Below are 22,439 nucleotides of genomic sequence, written 5' to 3'. Positions count from 1 at the left end.
GGATTTCAAGCTTAGGGATTATGTGCGAAATTGTGGACGGTAAACGGGGTTTGATGCAACTCCCAGGAATTAGTCCGAAATTTTGGGAAGGAGGGGGTTTAATTTTTCGTTCTTCCCCCGCGGTATGTAGATTTGTTCTCTGAATAATGGAAAATTCGGACAGGGGCTAATGCACTGCCGGGGGCGTTAAGGGCTCAGGGGGAGGTTTCGCGGTCCAGCCGTTCGCATAAATGACCGACATATTCCCAGGTCTTCGGGGGTGGAACGGGCTCGTTTGCGGTTATGAAAATAACGAGGGAGATTCGCGTTTCCGCCGGCCAAGAACGACTCTCCTCGGGCCGCGATCGCGGGATTATATCGGAAATGGCGTATGCGCCCGGTCGGGTTAGGGGTGGCTCGGGGCGCGGGTTTTACATGGAACCCCCTGGAAAACAGCCGCGCACGTTAACATAATAATGGGATATTATTTGTATGCCGAGATCCGAAGCATAAATGCCGCCCCCGGGCGGATATTGCGGGGCCTCCGAGGGCTTGAAAGGGCCCGGCGCATTTGAATAATATCCGCCCGTCCTCTTGCGGTTACACTTATCCGCGTGTGCACGCGTGCGTGTCCCCAAGAAAAATATCCCCGGAGGGTGTCTTACCCCCCGGGTGTATCTCTCGATCGTTATGCGCCGGGGCTCGCGAGCCTCGATTTTGAGAAGAGGATTCAATTTCCGACCTCCCGGCCTTGCCAGGATATTCGAAACACGCAGGATCCGAAATCTCAGGCACGCTCGCTGGACAAGTCCTGGTTCCTTTCCCCCTAGCTGGTACTCCACCTTGAAGGGGTTGCACCTCCACCAAGACCTCTTCGTGTGGACTGTGAATTTCGATTTAATTATCTACCCCTGGAAATCACTCTTAACGGGATAAGATATTTACCTAAGCGACTTTGAAAATATAAATTTTCCTCAGATGCACCATGAAGGGAGGTCCTTCACCCTGGTATTTCCTATACGTATATTAATTTTGTCAATTTGTATGGTGCTTTATGAGCACCTTGAAGAGGTTGCACCTCCACCAAGACCTCTTCATGTGGACTGTGAATTTCGATTTAATTATCTACCCCTGGAAATCACTCTTAACGGGATAAGATATTTACCTAAGCGACTTTGAAAATATAAATTTTCCTCAGATGCACCATGAAGGGAGGTCCTACGTCCTCCACCCTCGTATTTCCTAAACGTATATTAATCTTGTCAATTTGTATGGTACTTTATGAGCACCTTGAGGCGAGGTTCTCCGTTCTCCACCCTTAAACCTTCCGCGTTTTGTACTCTTTTTTTGTTTATAATCTTGAATTTTAATCCAGGTATTACTCTACGCACTACAAATGGTGGGCCTACCTTTTCCATTTCTTCGCCTTTCAGGTGTGTTACTTTCTTTTTCTCTTATCGTTAGATAAATCCTGGAAAGATCCGAGTATCGAGTGGATCTTAAGAATCGCGGAGAAATATTTCCCGGTTATTTCGGGGGTGGAGAGGACACCGGGAATTAATTCCCCGCGTCGGAGTTAAAGCATGATTTATGGGTGGCAGTTGTCGCGTGTAATTTCCCGCCGAAAAGCTCGTTCCATCAGCGTCGTCCCCGGGATCGCCGACGACTCATCGTCGTTAGGAAAGGCTCAAAGAATTCCCCCGGAAACGGCAGAGAAACAGGAGAAATGGCAGAAGCGTGTAGGCGGTTTCTTTGTACTTAGCTCCTTCTTCGCCAGCTGGGATTTCGTTCTTCCGCGGATTTTCCGCCCATCTGCTGACGCGCGTCGCTCGAAAGAGACGCGCGTCGGTTAATTAGGGCAAACCTGGCCGACGGAAAAGTTTATTTTCTCGAGGAAGTTCCCTCATTTTCTCGGCGGCTTTCAACCCCTGTGTGCCCTCCCCTCGCGAACCCGACCTGTCAACTCGGCCCAGTGCTTATTAAAATATAAACTCCGCCGAGAGATATGAGAAACTCCGCGAGACAATAATCCTTTCCGAGGGTGTTAATCATCCGGAGAGCCTTCTTCATTTTTACCATCCCATTATTCTCGAGACGGTACACAATGTCCTTACTTTCCGCACCATTTAAACCCCCCAAGAACCCGATTCTCGAGTTCATACGGATTATTATCTTTCACGCGAATAAATAAAAAATTTCGCATCGTCTCGAAGTCGCCTCATCGGTCAACATTTCGAAGTCGTCCCTGGACCCCTTTTCTCATTTTCAAAAGTTGCAATTCCTTTTTTCTTCTTCTATTCATTTCATGTATAGCTCTGATTTTCTTTTCAATCCACTTTGGAAATGCTCCAATTTTGCAATTAATTCGCAACGTCTCGTGTTTTGGATTTATTTCTTTATCGGCGAGTTTTCACTTCGGTAAAGTAAGTCTTTGATGTCGCGTTGAATATTTTCTTAATTACCGTAAAGTGCTGCGATGGGGTGGAGTGGAGTACTTGTCCTCTGCCTCGGTCGGTATCGAACGTCACCGAATTGGGGTAGTTTCGATTCCTCGAAGCAGGTCCTTCGAGTCGAGCTTCCCGTGTAATCCCGCAGGAACTCCTGGCCGCCAAGTTCCCGGAAGTCTGTGCCACCCCGAATTTTCGGCTTCTCTGAAACAAAGCTCCGTAGATAGTTGATAGGCGAGACGGAAGTTCGCGTGCCTCGGTTTCCCTAAAGGAATAGGTATCTTTGTAGGAGCTCGTCAGGATTTCGAAGGCTTCGGGAAGACCGAGGGAGTTCCTGCGAAAAGTTAGAGGCAGTTCCCGAAGGTGCATCCGGGAGCTGTTCGGTATTAATTGTTAAACAAAGTTGGTATAGTCGGTCGGGACGTACAGAGGGCCCTCCGCGATCAATCGCGCTTTCATATCGCGGTAGAGCGAGGTCCAAGTGCTTGACCATCACCGAAATGCCCCGAAAATGGAGCTTTTATCCGCAGGTCAGAAAAAGTTCCATTAGTTGAAAACATTAAGCGAGTCCATCCGCGCAAATCCATCCGCGGGGCACTTTTCCTCTCCAGGCATCCCCTAAATCGCGGCCAGGTGGTGGGGGTACCCCCACTCTTCGTCATTTGTGAACGGCCATGTACATCGCGAAGTAACGTGAAGATGAAACCCCCCATTTCGTGCGAATCCGTTCCTTTCTGTCGCGTGAGGAAAAAGTCGAAAGTCTTCATGGAGGAAGAAATGTCAAATGGAGGGGACATGCCCTTTATCCTTTGCAAACGGCCAGGTACGTCACCTTCTTCCATGTTTCGGGAATGATCATGTACATCAGCTCTTTTCCCATCGCTCATGTACATCGCTTCGCGGCCAAATGCCAAAGGATGCCTAAACCATACCCTAAAAAAGATGCGCCGTAGAGGGGGAATTCTGCCGAGTGGTGGGGGTATCCCCTCCACGCCACCCTAGCGAACGATCAACTGTACCTTGGAGTCTCCGCCCGGGATAAACCTTCCGTTTCGACTTAATTGGGCAACAGACTCGGACTTTTCGGTAAATCGACCCTCGCGGAGTCTCCTGGTCGTAAATCTTCCTCGGAGGAGGCTCATCTAGTTTCCGTCGCTGGTGATTCCCGAGATTCAGCCGGTCATGCCTCGCCGGTACGAAGTCGTTAGATCGCCCAGAGGGTCGGAACGATCGGCGGGAATCGGATAGTCCTCTCGAAGACTGACTCCCATTAAGGTTATTACTCGTCCTTCGTAGTAACAAGAACCGGTAGATTACCCCGAATCACCGTTGCGATCCGCCTAGCAATCAAGCCGCCCGTTTTTCCCATTCCTGCCGGTTCTAACCTCTGCCCCCTCCCGTCCTGCCCCTGCCCCCTGCCCCCCCGACGCCGCCACTCTTCGCAAGTGGAAACCCATTATCGACCGTCGCCGGTAACGAACTTTAAATTGATGATTACGCCGTCGGGACATCCAGAAGTCCCCTGCCCTTCTCGTCCGATGGGGTCCCGATTGCGACTCTGTCGAATACCGCCAGTGGACGATCCAGTCAAATTTTCCCTCTATATTAATTTCCAGGACTCGCTTCCCTATTTCTCGTCGACGAGCTCGAAGACTTCCTTTCCTTATATTTCTCGAGTCAGTTGAATTTTTTTTATTCCTCCGGGAGGGACTTCAAGTGCGAACTGCGTGCCGATTGTTATGGCCGCGAAGAAAATGAAGTTGATACTTTTAATAATTTTGCCATTTTCCTGAATTTTCTGCGGAATTGCCATCGTGTCTAGGCGTTTATTTAGCGCAGACTAATCGACTTAGCCGAGGAGTTAATTCTGTAAATAATCCCGGCATTATCCGTGCCGGCGCATGTGCGGGGTAATGCTCCATATGAAATGCTACATTCCCAGAGCGCACGTACCAATATCATAACGTTAATAATTTCCCGGTAAAGGCAATTCCACTGCCACTTCTCATACCTCTAGGTGTAACGCTCCCTGACCCCGTTCTCTGGCGAAGAAATATCAAGATGCCGTAAATTGGGACAGGGTGAATTTCTCTTTTTTTTTGTTTCAAGACACTTTGCTGGATTTATTCTAACGGCCACCTTGCAATTGTATCTTGGATGTTCCCATTGGACAAATCGAAGGATAACTCGCTAAGCCCATAATTATTAGGATTAAACGTCTTGCAGACGCGATTTTCTAACGCCAGTGTACACTTTTCACCCTACAAATGGGAATTAAACGAATGACGTAAAAAAACCGTAAATTCCAAAATGATCTAGATTAAATGTCTCGAAGACGCGAGACATCCGAATGTCAATTTGCACTCTTGGATGGATGGAAATGCAATTATACGAATTAGGAAAGTCGCAAAAATTGTCGGGATCAAGTGACGCGACGACGGAATAATTCCGAGTCCTTCCGAGGGTCCTTCCATTCCGAGGCTCCTTTAATAACAGGAAACGGGAATAATAGAGGAATCCTGAATTAAATGGGACACTTGCAGCCAGATTCGGAGGATTCGAGACGGATCAATGAATCGCGTTTACTAATTAAGGCTGGGACAGTGGGAATAATTGACGACGCGTCGATTTGGTGTCCTTCCAGGCGTCTAGTCCAAGGAGTCGAAGAAGTGCGATTCCTGGTCCGGGGGTGGGCTGAAAAATTGAAAGGGTCCCCTCGCGAGGCGATACTCGAGATTTCCCGGCGAACGGGGAAATTGAAAAGCGGAGTCGCGGACATTTTCGACCTTTTCCCGGGTCCTTCCATATGCATGGACTCGGGGCTGAAAGCACGAAAAGCGGCTACCGTATCGTGTTTACACAGACGGCTCTTGGTCGGGGCGAGAGAGGCTGCGGGGAAAGAGCAGCTCCATTGTGTCTCAGTGGGTCACACGTCGAGTTTCCCGCCTCGGCCTACCCCCCGCGAGGGCAAAGAGCCGGCAAAGGGTGGAGGGCGATAGGGAAGTTACTCGGTTAAGGGCGATAATGGCTCCTCCGACTCGTCGCCCTTCTATTTTACGCCCTCGCGAGCAATCCCGCGCCCTCCCTTCGGTCGAAGGACCTCAATGATAAAGTGAAAACCTGAAATTATTTAGAGAAGGTGTAGGTGATTTTAAGATTATCTTATTGAGGTAGGACGGGCTCTGTAATCCGTCACCCTCTCGAGAAATTATTTTACCTCCTCTCGATCTCAGCATGGGATTGCAGGGTCTAAGGATCCGCCAAGGACACCATCCTCAGAGAATGGGAATTAATCACCTTGGAAGTAGGATATCTCGAGGTCGACCATCAAAGGCCAGGACGTGGAGAGCCGAAGAGAATCTGGAAGTCATTTCGTTATCAAGGATATAATATTAATAAGAAATGTATATATATGCTTTAATATCTCCCGTGATCACGAAGAAACGCATCGTTGCCCTCGGGAATTATTTCCACTCCTTCTGGACATTTGCAATTTACATTCGTCAATGTTTGAGAAAGAGACATTTTCCTCCCCCGATGGCAGGATTTCCGGGGGCGAAAGAAGCGGGACCCAGGATGCGGTCGATCCTTGGAAAGGATCTTCATTGTGCTCGCGGAGACGTCGCGACGTCACCGACAGGACCTCGACGAGTCCTTGTAATGAATTCTTTGGTTCGCGCACGGGTCGCGGCGAAGAAAGAGCCCGGTAGGACATCCTTTGGCCGCAGGACCTCGGTCGGGGTGATAAATCACTCTCGATCCTCCCCGGGAGATCCGCCCTCGGTTCTCGTTAGCCGGCCGTCGCTCTTCCGCGTCGTCTTCGAGCTCCTCTTCGGGTTCCTGGCCGAAGACGACTCGCGGCCAGGCGACGCGTGACAAAACATTACGAGGATTCGTCCCTCGATCCTACTTGACTAACATGAGCGACGTCGCAGCTCCTGGGGAGGAAAAATGATTCCCTCGTCCTGGCCCCAGAAGTCTCCAGGACCTCGCTTCGAGCCACCCGCTCCCGATAATTGAAGTGCCCGGAGAAAGGACAATAAAATTCCACCTGTCGTATCTATTTAGACTTTACGACAGGCCAGGTTTCCTTAAGCCGTCCTTGACACGAGGACTGCCGGGAATTTTTTCCGAAATTAATGTCCTGCGCCGATCGCTCTTTAATCCCCCCGAGGCAAGGACCCTACCTTGACAAGGGCAGACTTAATAAAGACCTCACTAAAATATTAACGCCATCATAATCTAACGACCATCACTCGTTCAAGATCCTGCGTCGAGGATCAGGAAGAATTTTTTCGGCGCTTTGGAAATTGGTTCCACATTTTGATATAAAAAAAAAGAAGAAAAATGGAGGGCATCTCAGAAATCTCTACATTTTGCGGGGGTTTGGAAATGTGTACTAGAAGTGGTTGTTGAGTCGGTATCCTTGGTTTTTTGGATGCAGGTCCAGGGATGCTGGACGGACAGGTGCATCCCTGCATCCTGCGGCGGTCCTGCGCCATCCAGGAGGAATCGAAGCTCGCGTCCCTATTTAACACGTCCTAGTTCGTCCTGCATACGTGCAGGTATACAGGACCTGCATACATGTCCTGGCCGAAGGACTCGGACGAGTAACGATTTTCAATAGAGTCCGCGAATGCACTTACGTGTGCCACTGTGCGACTCGGAAACTCGGTGAGTGGACAACGCCGTATTGTTCGCCCGAAGGGGGAAACTTTTCCTGTGGTAACTAGGTGGAGGTTATTATTTGACAGAGTCCCTGCACTCGGCCCTGCACTCTTCCTCCGCGCATTGTTTACCATTATTTACCATTATTTATGCGGTTTTTGCTATCGCCGCCGACAATTAGGCCGACAGAGACGCAAAGGGCTCCTGCGAGTGCATCTCTCCTCGGAATGAAATCCCAATGCTTGGCCTGGTTTATTGTCACTACCATTCAATATGCAATATGCAAGCCTTATCGCATCGTAAACTCCTTTCCAGACCACCAGGACATTTATGCACATGCTGGCAGTTCCCACTCTGCGACTGCATTGTGTGGATATTTACATGTACCGTTCCTGACTTCTTTGGTGCCTTTCCTGAGATAACACCAGTCACCATTTATTCCCTCCAAACGTTACAAAGTAGGAATCCACCAACATTACACGTGGGGGTTTAGATGCATCTGCATAAAGTGCAATAATCTCTAAATGCAACGCGCAAATTAATCCTTCGGCTTTTGAATACCTTTTCGAACGACCAAAATTCCCGGCAACTTTCACAAGGTTCGGCTAAATTCCTACATAAATCTCGGACACTTTCGGAGAATCGAGGCTCTCGCTAATTAATCCCATTAATTGCAATTAATTGCAATTACTTTGAATTGTCATAATCTTCCATGAGTCGTGGAAAGCCAAGAAAAATTGCAGTCTTTCTCCGTTGGAAGGGCAATGTCGGCCAGGTCTACGGACGCGGGTCTGGAGGCCAGGAAAATCAATTGCAAAATGCATTGCGATAACATAATTGCAGAAATTCCCCGGCCGAGTTTCGGTGGATTCCGCGAGAAAGGTGCGACGCCATGGTCGGTGATTCGCGCAAGGCTAGACCTCGAAGGGTAGGTCAGGGTCGACAGGTGGAAGTGCACGTTCCTCCTTAACTCGAGAACGAAGATCGACCTCGCTCGATCTTCCAGAAGACCCGTCGAGGACTCGCCCCGAGATAAAATTTCCCTCGTTTTGGGCATTCCTTTCCGGCGGCTTCGCAAAATGGCGGCGGCATTGCACACGCTCGGCCGTTTCATTTCCGCCGGATTAAGTAACCGGGCCGGCCATTACGCACATACGCGGTCGCTATTAACGGTCTAATTAGCGTAAGTTTTCATTTGTAGGATTACGCGGCGGGGCGAAAGAGTGGGGGCGTTTTTCAGGAAAGGTGGCGGCGCCGTGCTCATTACGACTGCGGATTAAGTAAGCTCGTAACAATTAACCGCTTACCGGTAACGAGAGGAGAATTTTCCGGATTTACCGAGGCGGGCCATCGGCGTCCGGAAGACGCGGCAACAATTCGGGAGATATTAATAACCTGGCTGTTAAGGTAACACCGGAAGTTCGACACGGAAGGCTCCATTCTTACACCGGGTAAATTGTGAAATCCTTGCGCGGTTATTTGTAATTTCATTTATTTTTTTTTCTCTCTCTCTCTCTCTCGCCTCTCGGTATCCCAAAGTGGCGGATCGCCGTAAAAACCGCGTACACGCTTCTCCACGCTGGCGCGGAATTTCTCCGCACGTTGAAGTCTCCGCACAACTTGCCCGCCCTAAGTTGCACCTCCGAATTCCTCGTAACTCGGAGTACCGCGCATTCCCGCGTAACTCCTTCGCACTAAAAGTCCTGGCAAGAACCGGGCACTTCCTGATTCTTCCCTCCCCTGACATCCAAGATGGCGAATCGTTGAAATAACGCCCGGTCCGCCGCGGAAATTTTTAAAAATTCCACCTACGAAGTCCACTTCTACCCCTCAAACATACTCCACAAAAAGAAAAATCACCGACACAAGATAAAAATATTAATCCCAGGAGCCATTTAATCAATCCCACCAAGTCCCCCAACAGTTCATCTTCCTACGATTAAGTTGAGCCCATCAGAATGACTACAAAATAGCTAAATAAAAATGAAAAAAAAATTAGAAAATGTAGCTACACGTACAAATTCCCAGTTTTCCCCCGATCCACATTCGAGGTAACATTGGGGCGCAACTACCTACATAAAAGTTCTCCCAATTTTTCTCTCCTTTGCCAACAATATGGCGGATCGTTGAAGGTCTACGTAGACGGTCCGAGAATTTCGCGAGAGGGTCTGAGAATTTCCAGGGCTCGTTCGGCAAGTCGGCCACCGCGGAATCGGTGCGGCAAGGCTCACGTTTTCCGCCGGAGAAGAGCAGGGAAAAAGTTTCCACCCCCCTGGGGGAAGGAGAGGCGACGGGGGGGGGAGGGGGTGGTGAGGGGGCAAGGCACGGCGCGAATAATACTCGGCTTAATTCAGGCCGTAGAGGAGAAAAACATTTTCCGCGAACGACGTCACGTTCGGTACGTCTGACAGTAGACGTGCCCGCGACACCGAAGTCGTCGCGGGGGTGTCGTGGGGGTGGGTGGAGTGGGTGGAAGGGGGGCAGGGGGATCCGGCATCCGCGCCGCGACGCCACCCCTCTCGAACTATTTATTCCGGCACAAATCGCATTACCAACTCCAACTGCAAAATTGACTTCCCCAACTTTTACGGCGCCTCCGTCCTTTGCGCCCCTTCGACGTCACCCCCAGACCGGGGGCGGGGGCTGCCCCCGGTCCAACTTTGACTTGTACGACGGGGGTTTACCAAACTCAGTTTAAGAAGAACTGTTCCCACCGAGGACACGTCTTACGAGAATTTTCACCCCCTACCCCTGAGGAGACCCCCCGGGAAAATCGCGCCTCCCGCTTACACCCCCCCAAGAACACCCCCGGGGGGAGTAACGAGCGACCCGGGCTTCTTTGACGAATTCTTGCGCCTCCTTTGACTGCGATCGTTTGGAAATTACTCGGTTTGAAAGCTCGCCGAGATATTGGAAGCTGGTGGGAAAATTGGAAATTTCGATGACAGGGATGATTTGAGGTGATTGTGGGAATGTTGCAAGGGTTGGTCCTGTATTCGGGGTTGAAATTGTTGGAGAATTTGGCGCGGATGTATTAATGACGGCGAGGGATGATCTTTAGAATGTTGCTAGGGTTTGACTTTTATTCCCGCTGGAAATTGTTGGAAAATTTACCGCGGATTCATTGACGACATAGTACTTGTACATTTCATGGTGCCTTGGCATAGAGATCATATTACCCTAGTAGCATGGAATAATTTCTAAATATGTCTTTGTAATCCTTGCTAAATATCTCAATGACATATTTAGTTTCAATAATTTATAAACATATAGAGAAATTATATTTTTCGACTCATTGACATAATAAAAATACATTTTTTACTTCACGACTATTATCGGACACTTCATTTGATATCAAAAAACAGAAGAAATATTTCTAATATTTTCGTTCCGCTATTTCATTACGGGAGGAAAGCGTGTGAATTTGATTTTAAATATTTCTAAAACGTTTATAATGTATTCGGCAGAGAATATTTAAAAAACACTTGTATTAAGATGAAACGAAATGTTTTGTATATCTGGTAGAAATATATTATGAAAACACATGGAGGTAATATTATATAAATATTATAGAGATAATATTCTAAAGTAAACGTTTGGTAAATATTTCAAATGTCTGGTAAATATTTACAAAATGTACGATACTCGTTAAATATATTGAAAATATAGGACATATATTTTCCGCTACTAGGGTAAAATCGGGAATTTGAGTGGACGGTAAGTTCGGTATATCACGTTCAACTTCCGATACCGGTTTCATAGAATTGATAGCATTTTTCAACGGGGTGTGTATGTTCCGGTGTACGGTTTGCTAGGTTCCCTTTCGATATGGAGAAATATAAAAGAGTCTCATTGCCGTAACGATTACTTTCCTCGCGGCGGTGCATACTTCGCACTTGCAAAACTCCGCACGGCGGATTCAATTTCTGCCGGTCCTCGTGTTTTTCCTCCACCGTGACATTATCACCGGCTAATCGGAGGAAATGTCACCGCCCTGAGCCTATTTCAAAATCTACAACTCACTGCGCGAATGTTGCTGCCCTTGGTACCGATTGATCATAGCTGCTCTACGAGTTGATTTATGTGCAGGAACTTTAAATTGGCCACCGTAAATTGGTTCTCCCGGCATTACATATGAATACATATATTTTTTAATTAAATAGTCGGAATTTTGCATATTTGCATTTCAAGGTATTACAATACATTCGCGATATCGTAATGAACTGCTCGCAGAAAATCTAGTAATTGGTAAATTAATTTCTTGCCGTACTCGAAGCTGCAAAGACTTCTCTTTTTCCTTCAAAGTACATTGGGGAGAAAAAGAAAGAACAGTATATTGATAATACGCAATTTTGTATTATTTCTGTGCCTTCGGTGGTTTTCACGTGGAAACGCTTTCCATTTGTTAAGGGTGTCGAATAATTCATCTCCGCCGTATTGGATCCGGTCAAGAACGGTGCTTCTATTTTCCGCGCTGAATTCTATCAGTCCCGACCTGAGTAAGACGTACGGTCCGGGACACGTCCGCCTTGCTTCCCGTAATTCACGGCCGCCTGATAGCCGGACTTTATATTAAAATTGAAATTAGCCACCCATTCGTCTTCTGGTACGGTTTAACCGTGATTCGGGGAGGTGATTTATCGTTCGGAAGGCGGCCAGAGGGAGAGGGCGGAAAACGCCTCTTCCATCGCGCGCGGCTTGCCGCGTCGAAGACGCGGCCCGGATCCATTTTATCCATTTTGCCCTTCCTTACTTAAGGCGACGTGAAAGTCGCGCCGAAGAGGTATCGTTTAAAAAACTTTTCTCCCAACTCGGTTTACCGAATAGTTTGAAACCTTGCAACGTGAATAGGGAGACTATAAGGATGGTCCTGAAACTCATGGAATTTCAATTCTTTTCAAATTTTTTTATAGGTATTTTAAAAGTAATTTATAAAAAATCCAAAATCCGGATCGTAAAGAAAGAGTGCATTTCTATTCATTTGGACGTATAAAGTCGAAAATAGAACTCGAGTGAACCAGGGCGAAAAGAGGAGGAAAACTACGACTTTGGATGTCACGGACATGGCATGAACATGTTCGAATCGACCTTTAGAATGTGATTCCCGAATTGGAAAAATTGTTTGAGGAAAATATTCTCCTTCCTTTTGACTGGATTTAATTCCCTTCTCTCATCGGTCTCCTCCGTCGTCGGTCATTTTTTTCCCCTCGAGTGAAACGTAACTTTTTTTTTCGAACGCCGAGGATCCCGATGCGCCCATTAGAATCGTGCCACTATTTTGTGTAATTATCCATTTTAAGCAGCTGAAAGTAATTAAACGCCCGACAGAAACGACGCTGCTGCCCGAGAAAGTGGCCGCAAAAAGTCGGACTCCGCGCCGCGAAAAGCCACGCGCTTATGGTCGCGTTGCGTGGTATCGTAATTGCGGCTCCGAGTACTTTTGCGTGTACTAGTACGTATCGTGCATGCGTATTCGAACACACGGGTGTTCGAATTACCGACATGTCGGGCCCCCGCGATTCCGCGAATGCCAATGCACGTTCGAGTTACTCACTTCGCGTAGGCGTCGGCCACTTTCGATGCCGATCTCGTTTATTGCCCAAGTACCTTCTGGGCACTTAGTGCGCACAATGCGTATGCCGGAAGAATTTTTAAAAGGACCTTTTACATTCCACGCGAAAACCCGACCTGAGTAAAATTCGGCGAAACGGTCAGATTTCGGGAAATTAATGAAAATGAAAGATCGTCCTGAAAGGATGTTGGAGAATTTCGGTGGGTGAAATTTCGATCATTAGGAATTAACAATATAATTTAGGAGTAAGTAAGGGCACAAGGGACGTAATAAAGTACTTAATGAAGAAACAATAGAGCCATTTCTGTGTTCTTGTTGGAAAACGTTCAATTTTCCTGGCGAAATCTCCCAATTTGCGGAAAATTGCGGTTATTTCGGAATGAGCCACGATGAGACTCGGTTTTTCTGTATCGCGGTTTAAAAATTGGGATTTATTAATCGTGAGAAGGAGTGGCGAAAGTTTCGTTGCATCAGGGACTAGTTTATGAAGGGATTACTGAGAATTTTTAAGGAGCCTCTAATTTTCCGGAATAAGTCCGAGAGACGAGATCGCGAAACTGTTTAAACTCAATAACTGGCGAAGAATCGTTTGATCGATCCAGAGAAAGTCGGTGGGAAATTTCTAATTTTTCAAAATTAGCGAAGATGAGACTTCGTCTATCCGAGATGCTGAAGAGTTGCAGCTCTTCCCAGAGAGGAAAGAGCGAACGAAAATTCGTTGCATCAGGGAGTAATTAACAGCGGGCAGTAATTACTCCAGTGGTTCGGTAACGAAGCAAACTTTCCCATGGTTATTTTACTAATTACTCTGGATGGCACTTATAGTTGGTTGAATTTTTTCCATCATGGCCGCGGCATCGCGGACTCTTGTAAAAATACGCTTTATGGCTCAAGGCTGCCTCGGGAGGACGGATCCAGTTCCAATTTCACTCCTTCAATTATTCAGGCGAATTAATATGTACCGACGCTTTGTGCATGGTTGATGCAGTTACAGAGACACGAGTTACGCCCCGGATCGAAATTACAGCCTCCGGTTACTTTCAACCCCCTCTATTTTCCGGAATTATATGTACCCGGGCTTAGTCTGGATTTTCCTGTCACGAGATTCGTGTCAGTAATGCCTTCAAATGATTTCCCAAGACATGAATGATTACATATTTCAAAATGGCATGAATTCCCACACGTTGCAAAATTATTCCTCTCCCTTCCTTCATAAAAAAACGACAATTTACAAGATCTTGAAACATTCCCGGGGAAAAAGTGCACTAAACGTTCGGCAGCACATGTTCGAAGTCATTTCATTGTTTACAGTGTCATTTTGTCGAGGCCCAATCTATGCAGAAATGCGATCGATCGCTCGATCTATTGCAATTAATTAATTATTTAACGAGCTATATTTCTCACTCGTCATCCTCCGCAATTTTCTTGCTCATTCTCGAGGTCGTGGTTGTATTACGCCGGTTATAAATAATAATGAGTTCAGACAGCTGACCGAGCCCCAGTTTCCGATCTTGTCCCCAATGCGTCGATCGGCGATCGATCCGGCTTCGATCATGAAATCGATCGCTTTCACGGGCCGCTCAAGGTGGCCACCTTCACCTAATTAGGACCTTCTTGGCTTCTCCTTGGATTTCAGGTGGTCCCTTTCGACGGTTCCCTTTCAAGTGATCGATTTTAAAAAGGACTTGCGAAATCGGCATCTGTTCCGAAGGCGTCCTCGAGGCTCGTTTCTCGATCCCGCGAAACCGCGAATTTTGCGCAACTACCGCCTCGTAAACACATCCGCGGTGCACCGATCCGCACTTATTTCGCCTCGTTAAGTCCGACATAAAAGATCCGTGTTCTCGGGCCGACAATTACGCGCACCTATAGGCAGCTTGCCGAACGAGACATTTCCCAGGGCGAGCACCGTCGAATGTGAGGTTATGGCGCGCGTCGATCAGCTGTTTTATGCGAGCCCACTTGTCGAGCATTTCATTGCGCCGGGATAAAATAATAACCGCGATCATTGGAGTCATGAACCGCGAATCGGGTGTCTGCAATCTGCCCCCTCAACAAGGCTCCCAAAATGCCCACAATTCACCGCACAAACTTGCACCGGAATTACAAATTTCTCGTGATAAAAGTTAGGACAAAGATAATGAAAGAGCTTAGAACTTGTTGACGTTTCATTAACTGTGTTATCAATTTAGGGTACTTGTGGTACACGTTTCGAGAATCCATTCTATCTCCCTCGGATCGAGAGTTACAAGAATGATATTAATACTCGAGGCCGAACTTACGAAGTAATTGTGAGAAATAAATTACTGGGAATTACCGCCGGACGTTCCCTGTAGCAAGAGCCATCCTTTTAAGTACGGAGCCCTTTTGAAATCTCCCACCGTCATTACTCGAGTCGTATGCGCGTTCCTTCCGTGTGGTTTGTGTACCGGCCGGAAGCCGATGGCAGCATTATTTCTGCCACTTAAATCGTAAAAAGGTATTACACTATAAAAAGATCCCCTTAAACCAGTTCACCGTAATTACCGCGTCGGGGCGGAAAGTGCGCCATTTACTGTCACATATTGCGAGGGTGGATGGGTGACACACCAAGTACTTCCTGGACGCAGTTGCTCTAAGGCACGCATTTCCGCGTTCCAAGGTGGATATCCCGATCAGGAGGAGGATAAGATACCATCGAACCTACTCGTAGGTGGAGGGTGGAGTAAATCGGTGAAAAAGACCGGGTCCAGTTGTAGGATCAGGAGAGGTCATGAACGCCACATGCTATTTACTGATAGATATTAAGAAGGTAGGTGGTGGGTGGTAAGTGACACAGCTAGTACTTCCCGAAGGCAGTGCCGGAATACCCACACGTCCGTGTTCCCACCCGGAGGTACCTTCTGAAACGACGGTAAGGTCCCACCCAACCCACTCTTCCGTGTCAGGTGGATCAGCAGTGGGAAGGACCGTGTCACCTAGGCAAGGCCGGCTGCAGGACCGGGAGGGATCATACCTCGCCACGAGGCGTCTGGCTCGGGTCCAGTCGAAGGTAAACCGGACCTTTCGATTAGCATAACCGGGAAAGTGTGCCGGGCGGGAGGCGTGCTGGAAGTGGCGGCCCCGTAGAAATTTCCCACGTGGTGTACCCGCAATGCGGTGCAGTACCGATCGCGGAGTCCGCCGAGGAGCTCGGACGAGGTCTGGATCGCAATCAAGCCTAGGGATGAGCGGAAATTAAAGATTCAAAGGCGAGCCAGGGCTAACGTCGAACCCACCAGCAGAGAACCTAGAGGCGGCACCCCCAGGAGCAATCGATAGGAGTCCAAAATTCGATTCAGCCTTGGAGACCTCCACTTGAAAGACAGATCTTCATCGATCCCCAGTCAAGAGGAGTGGTCCATAGGCTCTCGAGGCATCCAAGGATCATCCTCGTGTCTTCGGATGAGGGTTGATCGGTGATCTCGACTCTTTTTCCCCTCGCTACTGGAGATGGGTGTCCTCGTCCTGGCCAGCCTCGTCCTGGCTCTCGCGTTGGGTTGCCACGGGGGAGCCGTCCTGGAAATCGCGTACCAATGGAAGTACCTCGACTGGGTAGAACCGAATGTCGGATTGACGGGCAGCTCGTTCATACTGGGCAACGCGTTCACGCAGGACGTCGACGTCGACAGGATCGGCCGCGTGTTCGTGACAAGTCCACGTTGGCTGGACGGCGTCCCCATTGTGCTCTCGACGGTGACCGACGCCATTGGTCCTGGTGGCCCTTTGCTCGTTCCCTACCCCAACTGGGCATGGCACACCCCTTACGACTGCAACAGCATCGTGTCCGTCTACAGGCTCGCGGTAAATATGCACCGAACAATGCAATGACGCATGGAAATGCTGCATACGAATGGGAGAAATCTCTTCCAGATTGGACGGATCGATCTTGCTGATCGCGCTAGTAGGGAATTTTCGATCGAAGAAAAATAAAGCCCTTAGACGATCAGGCAATTTAATGGCAAATTTTCCTTCTCTCGCATTCTTTACTTAATTTCAAATTAAACACCCTCTGGTCTCTGTTTTTCGACACTGAATAATTCCACGACCTAGCGTTTCATTTCTTCATATCAAATCGTTATCAAAGTGTTACTAGGAAGAGTAGAAATCGTCAGACTTCTTTTTTATTTTGGCGATTTTCAAGCGAGGTTTGGCTCGAATGGTATTATTTTTGTGAATATTTAATTAAGCTCGACCTAAAAGCTCATCGAGTATTTATAGCGGATGGAGGAAGGAGAGAGCAGTATCTTGTCATTAAATGACACGTATCGTTATCGATCTTGAAAGCGTGCACCTAGGAGAGGTCATAGTATCACGACATGCAATCGACTTCCACTTCCCGCGTTACTTTAACGACTTGTTATTAGCGACATACCGAGGACACGAGTACAGAGCACTAGTTACGTAGTCGAAGCAGGGCTTAAGAGAACACTTTCTCAATTGACGACATTCTAATGTACGAGTGACGGAAACGTTGCAGGCGTACGAACGATTTCCTGATTGATAGCGAATACCGGTCACACGTGGATGATTTCTCCTTCTTTCTCATTCGGTCATAATAGCCTCATTAGCATAGGTGACGGCCGGTCGCTCCACCTGAGCATAAATTTCGGGAAAATAAGAAAAAAATTAAAGAAGAAAGAAACGGAAGAGGTCAGCGAATTAATTCCTCGCGGTTTCAGCCAGATAACGTTTCACAGGGAAATCTCTCGTTCAACGTGGACGATGATTAGAAAAATGGAGACATCTTAAGATTGCGGAAAATAATGGAAAAGCGTGATTTGTTATTAATTTCTCAAAGTCGATAATGTTTGAAGATACGGGTGAAGCATTTACGTGGAAGGCTGATTCCCTCGAGCTAGATTTCCCGCCCTCTAATCCCATCAATTTCCTGATTGAAATACGCGTCCGTAATGTCCAGATCGATGAGTGCAATCGCCTATGGGTCGTGGATGCTGGAAGGGCCATGTCGAAGCCAGTTTGTCCCGTCAAGATCCTAATCTTCGACCTGAGCACCGATCAGCTGATCCACAAATACGTGGTACCAGATGATCAGTCCCTTTTCGGGAACGCCTCACTGGTGACACCGATCGTCGAGCTCGGCAGGACATGCCTCGACGCCTATTTGTACATAGCGGATGTGGAGCAAAATGGCCTGGTGATCTATGACCTGCGACGAGATTACTCTTGGAGACTTAACAACACCGAGGGAAACGCCTTCGGTCCCGATGACGACGCCATGTTCATCACCATAGCCGGAGAAACGTTCGATCTGACCGATGGGACTTTGGGGATGTCCCTGTCGCCTCCAGGATTTTTCCAACATAGGTACAAATGGACCAACTAACGCGTAATGTTACTTAGTAACCGAGAGAATTATTGGGAATATTAATATCACTGTTTCGGCGGAAATGTCGCAATCAGCGAGCTTGAAACCTAATCTCCTGTTTTCTCGATGCATCGCCAATTAACTTTCATCAGCCACTTCCTTATCCCACCGAATCGATCTAAGTGGGTATGCTAATCCCGCGATTGCGAGAATTTATTGCGTTATTTGTTTACAGCGTCGGTAGGAGTCGGGCGCGGTTTTTTTTAGAAATCGGAAGTCTGGTCGGCAATTCTGGTAACGCGGTGAGAAAACTTTCCCTGCCGAGATTTTTTTACGGCTCTAGGTACTATATTAAGTATTTTGCTGGTATGGGTACGAAGTTGAAGATGGGGGGAGTTATTTAACGGAAGAATCCTAGGTTTCATGGGTTAACACGCACTGGCGGAATATTATAGAAAGTCTGGGGTGGAAATTGGAATCTCGTTGGTAGTAGGAGAAAGAAACGCGGCGGGCATTTGCGTGGCCGAGCCGCGCTCTCACTTTAACAAGGTCCTTTTGACGGCGGTATTCCCTTAACGGGAGAGAGGAAGAAAAAATAATTGCAGTGGCCACCCGGTAATTGTTCGAGCGACCTCCCGCTTTTATATACGTCGTTCGGTGAGCGGTTATGCCCACGTAGCGGTTGTGACATCGCTTCGTTCCCCAATGACGTAGCGTCCTTAACCCAGATAAATCAAAGGCGAAATTGCAATCTGCCAGGCCCGTCGACCAAGGGGGGAGTCGGACTAATGGCCGCCATTTTTAGGTACCTCTACTTCAACTCGCTGGCCAGCTACCATCAGAACTTCGCAGACGTCTGTACCCTGAGAGAGAGCGAGTACTCGGAGCCTGTGATCTTCCGCTCGAGATACAAACGACAGAGCCAGGCCGGGGTCCAAGCGATGTCCCGAAAAGGGGTTCTCTTCTTCCAGCTCGCTCAGCTAACGACCCTCGCTTGCTGGAACATCGAGAGACCCTTCCTGGAGGAGAACATCGTGCCCATCGTCCAGGACGAGACCAATCTGCAGTACATCAGCGGCATCAAAGTCATCACCAACATCTTCGGCGAGGAGGAGCTCTGGTTCAACACCAATCGCCTGCAGAAGACCATCAACAAGACCCTGAGACCCACCGAGGTCAACTTCCGCGTCATCCACGGGAAAGTCGACGACATCATCAGGGGCACCAAGTGCGAGCCCAGCGGACGCAGACTCAAGGCTCCGGATATCTCCACTTGGCAGCGAATATAATCTCCCCAGGATTTCTACCCCACAAACTTGGACCATCATCCCCGGGTAGATGATCCCTGGAACCGTGAATCGGGGCCATCAACCCTTTGGCAGGAGCTATTGGCAAGAAACCCACTCACCACTGCCCAAACCCAGCGTAGAACCATTTCTGGTGCCCATCAGCACACAGAGATTAGGCTATCGACCGGATCTTGGTTCTCCGTTCCTCAAACCACAAATCACCGCCATTATCTCTTTGGTAGGACCCACTATCAAAACTTAAGGCGACATTAAAGTGGCATCTGAAGTATCAATCGTTCCTGAAACTCTTCTCCGAACTGGGAGTCCAGATTCGCTTGAAACTTAACCACGTGAATATGGAGACTGCAAGGAAGGTCCCTCCACCCATGAAATTTCATTTGCTGTACAGAATGTAAAAACTGTCCATAAATAAATTTTTTTAAATTAACATTTCATGGGTGGAGGAACCTTCCATACTGCCTCCGCGTTCCCGCTGTACAGTTTGAAACGACTCGGTACACCCAATCCGGAGAAAAGTTTCATGAATGCGACATTTGATGCTTTCACATCAGCTTAAGAACTGACATTTCATAGGTCAATCGAAAACCAGCCATCATGGAAATGTGCTCCCAACCAAGATCCCATCGACCCATGATACCTATTCCCGTGCACAAGAAACATCGTTCCAGGGTACCATTCCAAGATCCCATCGACCCATGGTACCTATTCCCGTGCACAAGGAACATTGTTCCAGGGTACCATCCCAAGATCCCATCGACCCATGATACCTATTCCCGTGCACAAGGAACATTGTTCCAGGATACCATTCCAAAATCCCATCGACCCATACCTATTCCCGTGCACAAGAAACATCGTTCCAGGGTACCATTCCAAGATCCCATCGACCCAGGGTACCTATTCCAGTCCACAGGAAGGTCATGTCGGATGACAATCGAATGTTTGCATTCGTTTGATAAGCACAAGTAGGAGAACGGTTCCGTCCATTAGGTCGGCCCTTCAGGGTGGGAAGCGGGACGTTTCCTGGTCGTTGGGTCCGGTGTCTTTCCCCGAAGTTGTTCGGAGAGGTTTCTCTGCTCGAGTGGCCTCGGTGGCGGAATATTCTGGGTCATGGAACGCGGGGCGAATCGTTTTTCGAGCCGCGTTTAACGCTGCGACTAAAACCGGGGATCACAGGGGGCGCCCCGGTTGGCGAGGGAGGGCGCGGCGAGGGGGATGGATCTGCCGGTGACAGCCAGCATGTAGCAATTTAGTTAACCGTTTCATTGCTGCCTTTCGAAATGTAACGATGAAGCCTGCAGTTGACGGGCGCGTTGCTCGGAGCCCGAATGTTCCGGAGGGCTCCGCCAACTTCGGGCTTGTTCTCCGAGAACCTGGCGTTTTCGCGCGACTTCAAAGGCGCGGCTTCCGCAGCCGGATAAGTTCCTTTGAGGCGCGGATTAACCCGGAGTGATATCGATTACCGGCCGGATAAGCGCGCCCATGGCTGGAAATTGGAATGCCATTCCCGCTAAAGAGTTGCCGGGGTATATAAACGCGCCGGCCGGGTCCATTTTTCGCGGCCGTATCGATTCTGCCGGCGCGTGCAAAATTGATACCCTGTTTCCCGTGTTACGGAACTACGTGTACGCGAGCGCCTCGGCGAGGTTACTTTTCCCCCGGATTATTTAACCGGCGAGATAATTGACATGACCAAGTTTTTTCACTTCGCGAACCTGTTGCCCGTCGACCGCGCTGCGCCATTTTGCAAAAGAGCCGCCCCCAGGATTTTCGCAACGTCTTTAATCTCTCTCGTCTACTGATAGCATTATGAATTAGATAAATAAAAATAAAGAAACACTGTCCCAAAGAGTTACAATTATCATTCCAAGGGGAATCCTTGCTCTCGGTGCCTGGATTTCATTATTCCCTCCGCCATCAACCGTCCACGTATCATCAGATTCCGAGTTCTTTAAGGGGATGCGAAAGTGGAAATCGAGAGGTAGATCGTTCGTGAAACTTTTCTCCGAACTTAGTGTACCGAATCGTATCAAACTTTACACCGTGAACATGGAGGCTAGAAGGAAGGTCCCGACGCCCATGAAATTTCATGTTAAATAAAAAAATTTTTAAGTACCTATAAATGTTTAAATAATTCAAATTCCATGGGGGTCAGGACCTTCCTCACAGCTTCCGTATTCACGTTGTAAACTTAGAAACGATTCGATGCACTCAGTTCGGAGAGAAGTTTCGTAAACGGGACGTCTGCGTGGACACTTTCACATCACCTTAAATTCCCAACCGAGTATATTGTCATCTAAAAATTCGAGAAAATAGCGTTTTTATAGATGATACGGTTCATATCTCGTTCCCATGTGTCTTGTCGAGGGCGTTCACTTTTCCGGAATTTCCAGTACAGCTTTTTAAGCGAAGCGAGTGCCATTTTTCCGGCGTACCCTTCGATCGAGGCCGTTTTTCCTTGACGCCCCAGTTCCCGGGTTGATTCCTGCCCCTTCCCAGGGATATTTTCCAAATTCCCGGGTGCGAGTAATGGCAGCCTGTTTGCCCCAGAACCTCGTAAATGGCCCTCGATCCCAGGCCATGGAGGCTCCTCGCGCGGGGCGCGTTCCGCGAGGGCGAGGATTTCCTCGGGTCCGACAAAGGGATAAAAATGGCCTCCCGGCAAGGGATAAAGGTCGTTGGTTAGGTGGCGCACGTTTTGGCGATCGGCGATCGTTACCCGGCCCCGTGGGACGCGGAATTACCGGGACTTCGGTGGGCGCCCTCCAAGGGGTGCGTCCCGGTGCGCGCCGCCGTCCCATGAAAAGGTCTCAAATCGTTTTACGAGGGTAGTTTTAAAACAACTTTACGAGGAGCACTCGCGGAATTTCGAAATAAATTTGCATCAGTTTTACTGCCCCTAATATACATAACTACCAGTGTTTGGCACTGATACCCGGCCCGGTGCGCCTCCCGTCGAGGCGCTCTCGAAAGCCGGCCCGGCGTTTTGTAAAACACCGCCATCCCGGAAGTGGCAAGATATACGGCCCGAGGTTTTTAGAGCCACGTCGAAGCCGAGCTCCACGTCGCCTTTCCTCCACTTTTTCCTCCCTAAAAAGCTACCCTCCTGGAGGGAGGGC

The 22,439-nt window shown here is 48.5% G+C and overlaps 1 protein-coding gene across 1 annotated transcript; it reads left to right on the top strand.

Annotated features, from left to right (window-relative positions):
* Positions 1–16,137: 16,137 nt before the first annotated feature.
* LOC105703992 (major royal jelly protein 1) lies at positions 16,138–19,424 on the top strand. The gene is made up of 3 exons (XM_012432819.1): positions 16,138–16,488; positions 17,606–18,012; positions 18,819–19,424. The coding sequence occupies exons 1-3, from the start codon at positions 16,138–16,140 to the stop codon at positions 19,300–19,302; spliced, it is 1,242 nt and encodes a 413-aa protein (XP_012288242.1). The 3' UTR covers positions 19,303–19,424.
* The last annotated feature ends 3,015 nt before the right edge of the window (positions 19,425–22,439 follow it).

This window comes from Orussus abietinus, unplaced genomic scaffold, assembly GCF_000612105.2.
Source record: "Orussus abietinus isolate OABI.00-Male unplaced genomic scaffold, Oabi_2.0 scaffold131, whole genome shotgun sequence".
NCBI classification, from domain to species: domain Eukaryota; kingdom Metazoa; phylum Arthropoda; class Insecta; order Hymenoptera; family Orussidae; genus Orussus; species Orussus abietinus.
Note: the sequence above shows the minus strand (reverse complement) of the source record. Positions and strands in the feature narration are given on the sequence as shown.

What these genes read in the sequence shown, in the direction of transcription:
- LOC105703992 (XM_012432819.1), top strand. Translation starts at nt 16,138, where the DNA reads ATGGGTGTCCTCGTCCTGGCCAGCCTCGTCCTGGCTCTCGCGTTGGGT. An exon ending in TGTCCGTCTACAGGCTCGCG is followed by an intron (nt 16,489 to 17,605) that starts GTAAATATGCAC and finishes CGTAATGTCCAG; the next exon opens with ATCGATGAGTGCAATCGCCT. An exon ending in CCAGGATTTTTCCAACATAG is followed by an intron (nt 18,013 to 18,818) that starts GTACAAATGGAC and finishes CGCCATTTTTAG; the next exon opens with GTACCTCTACTTCAACTCGC.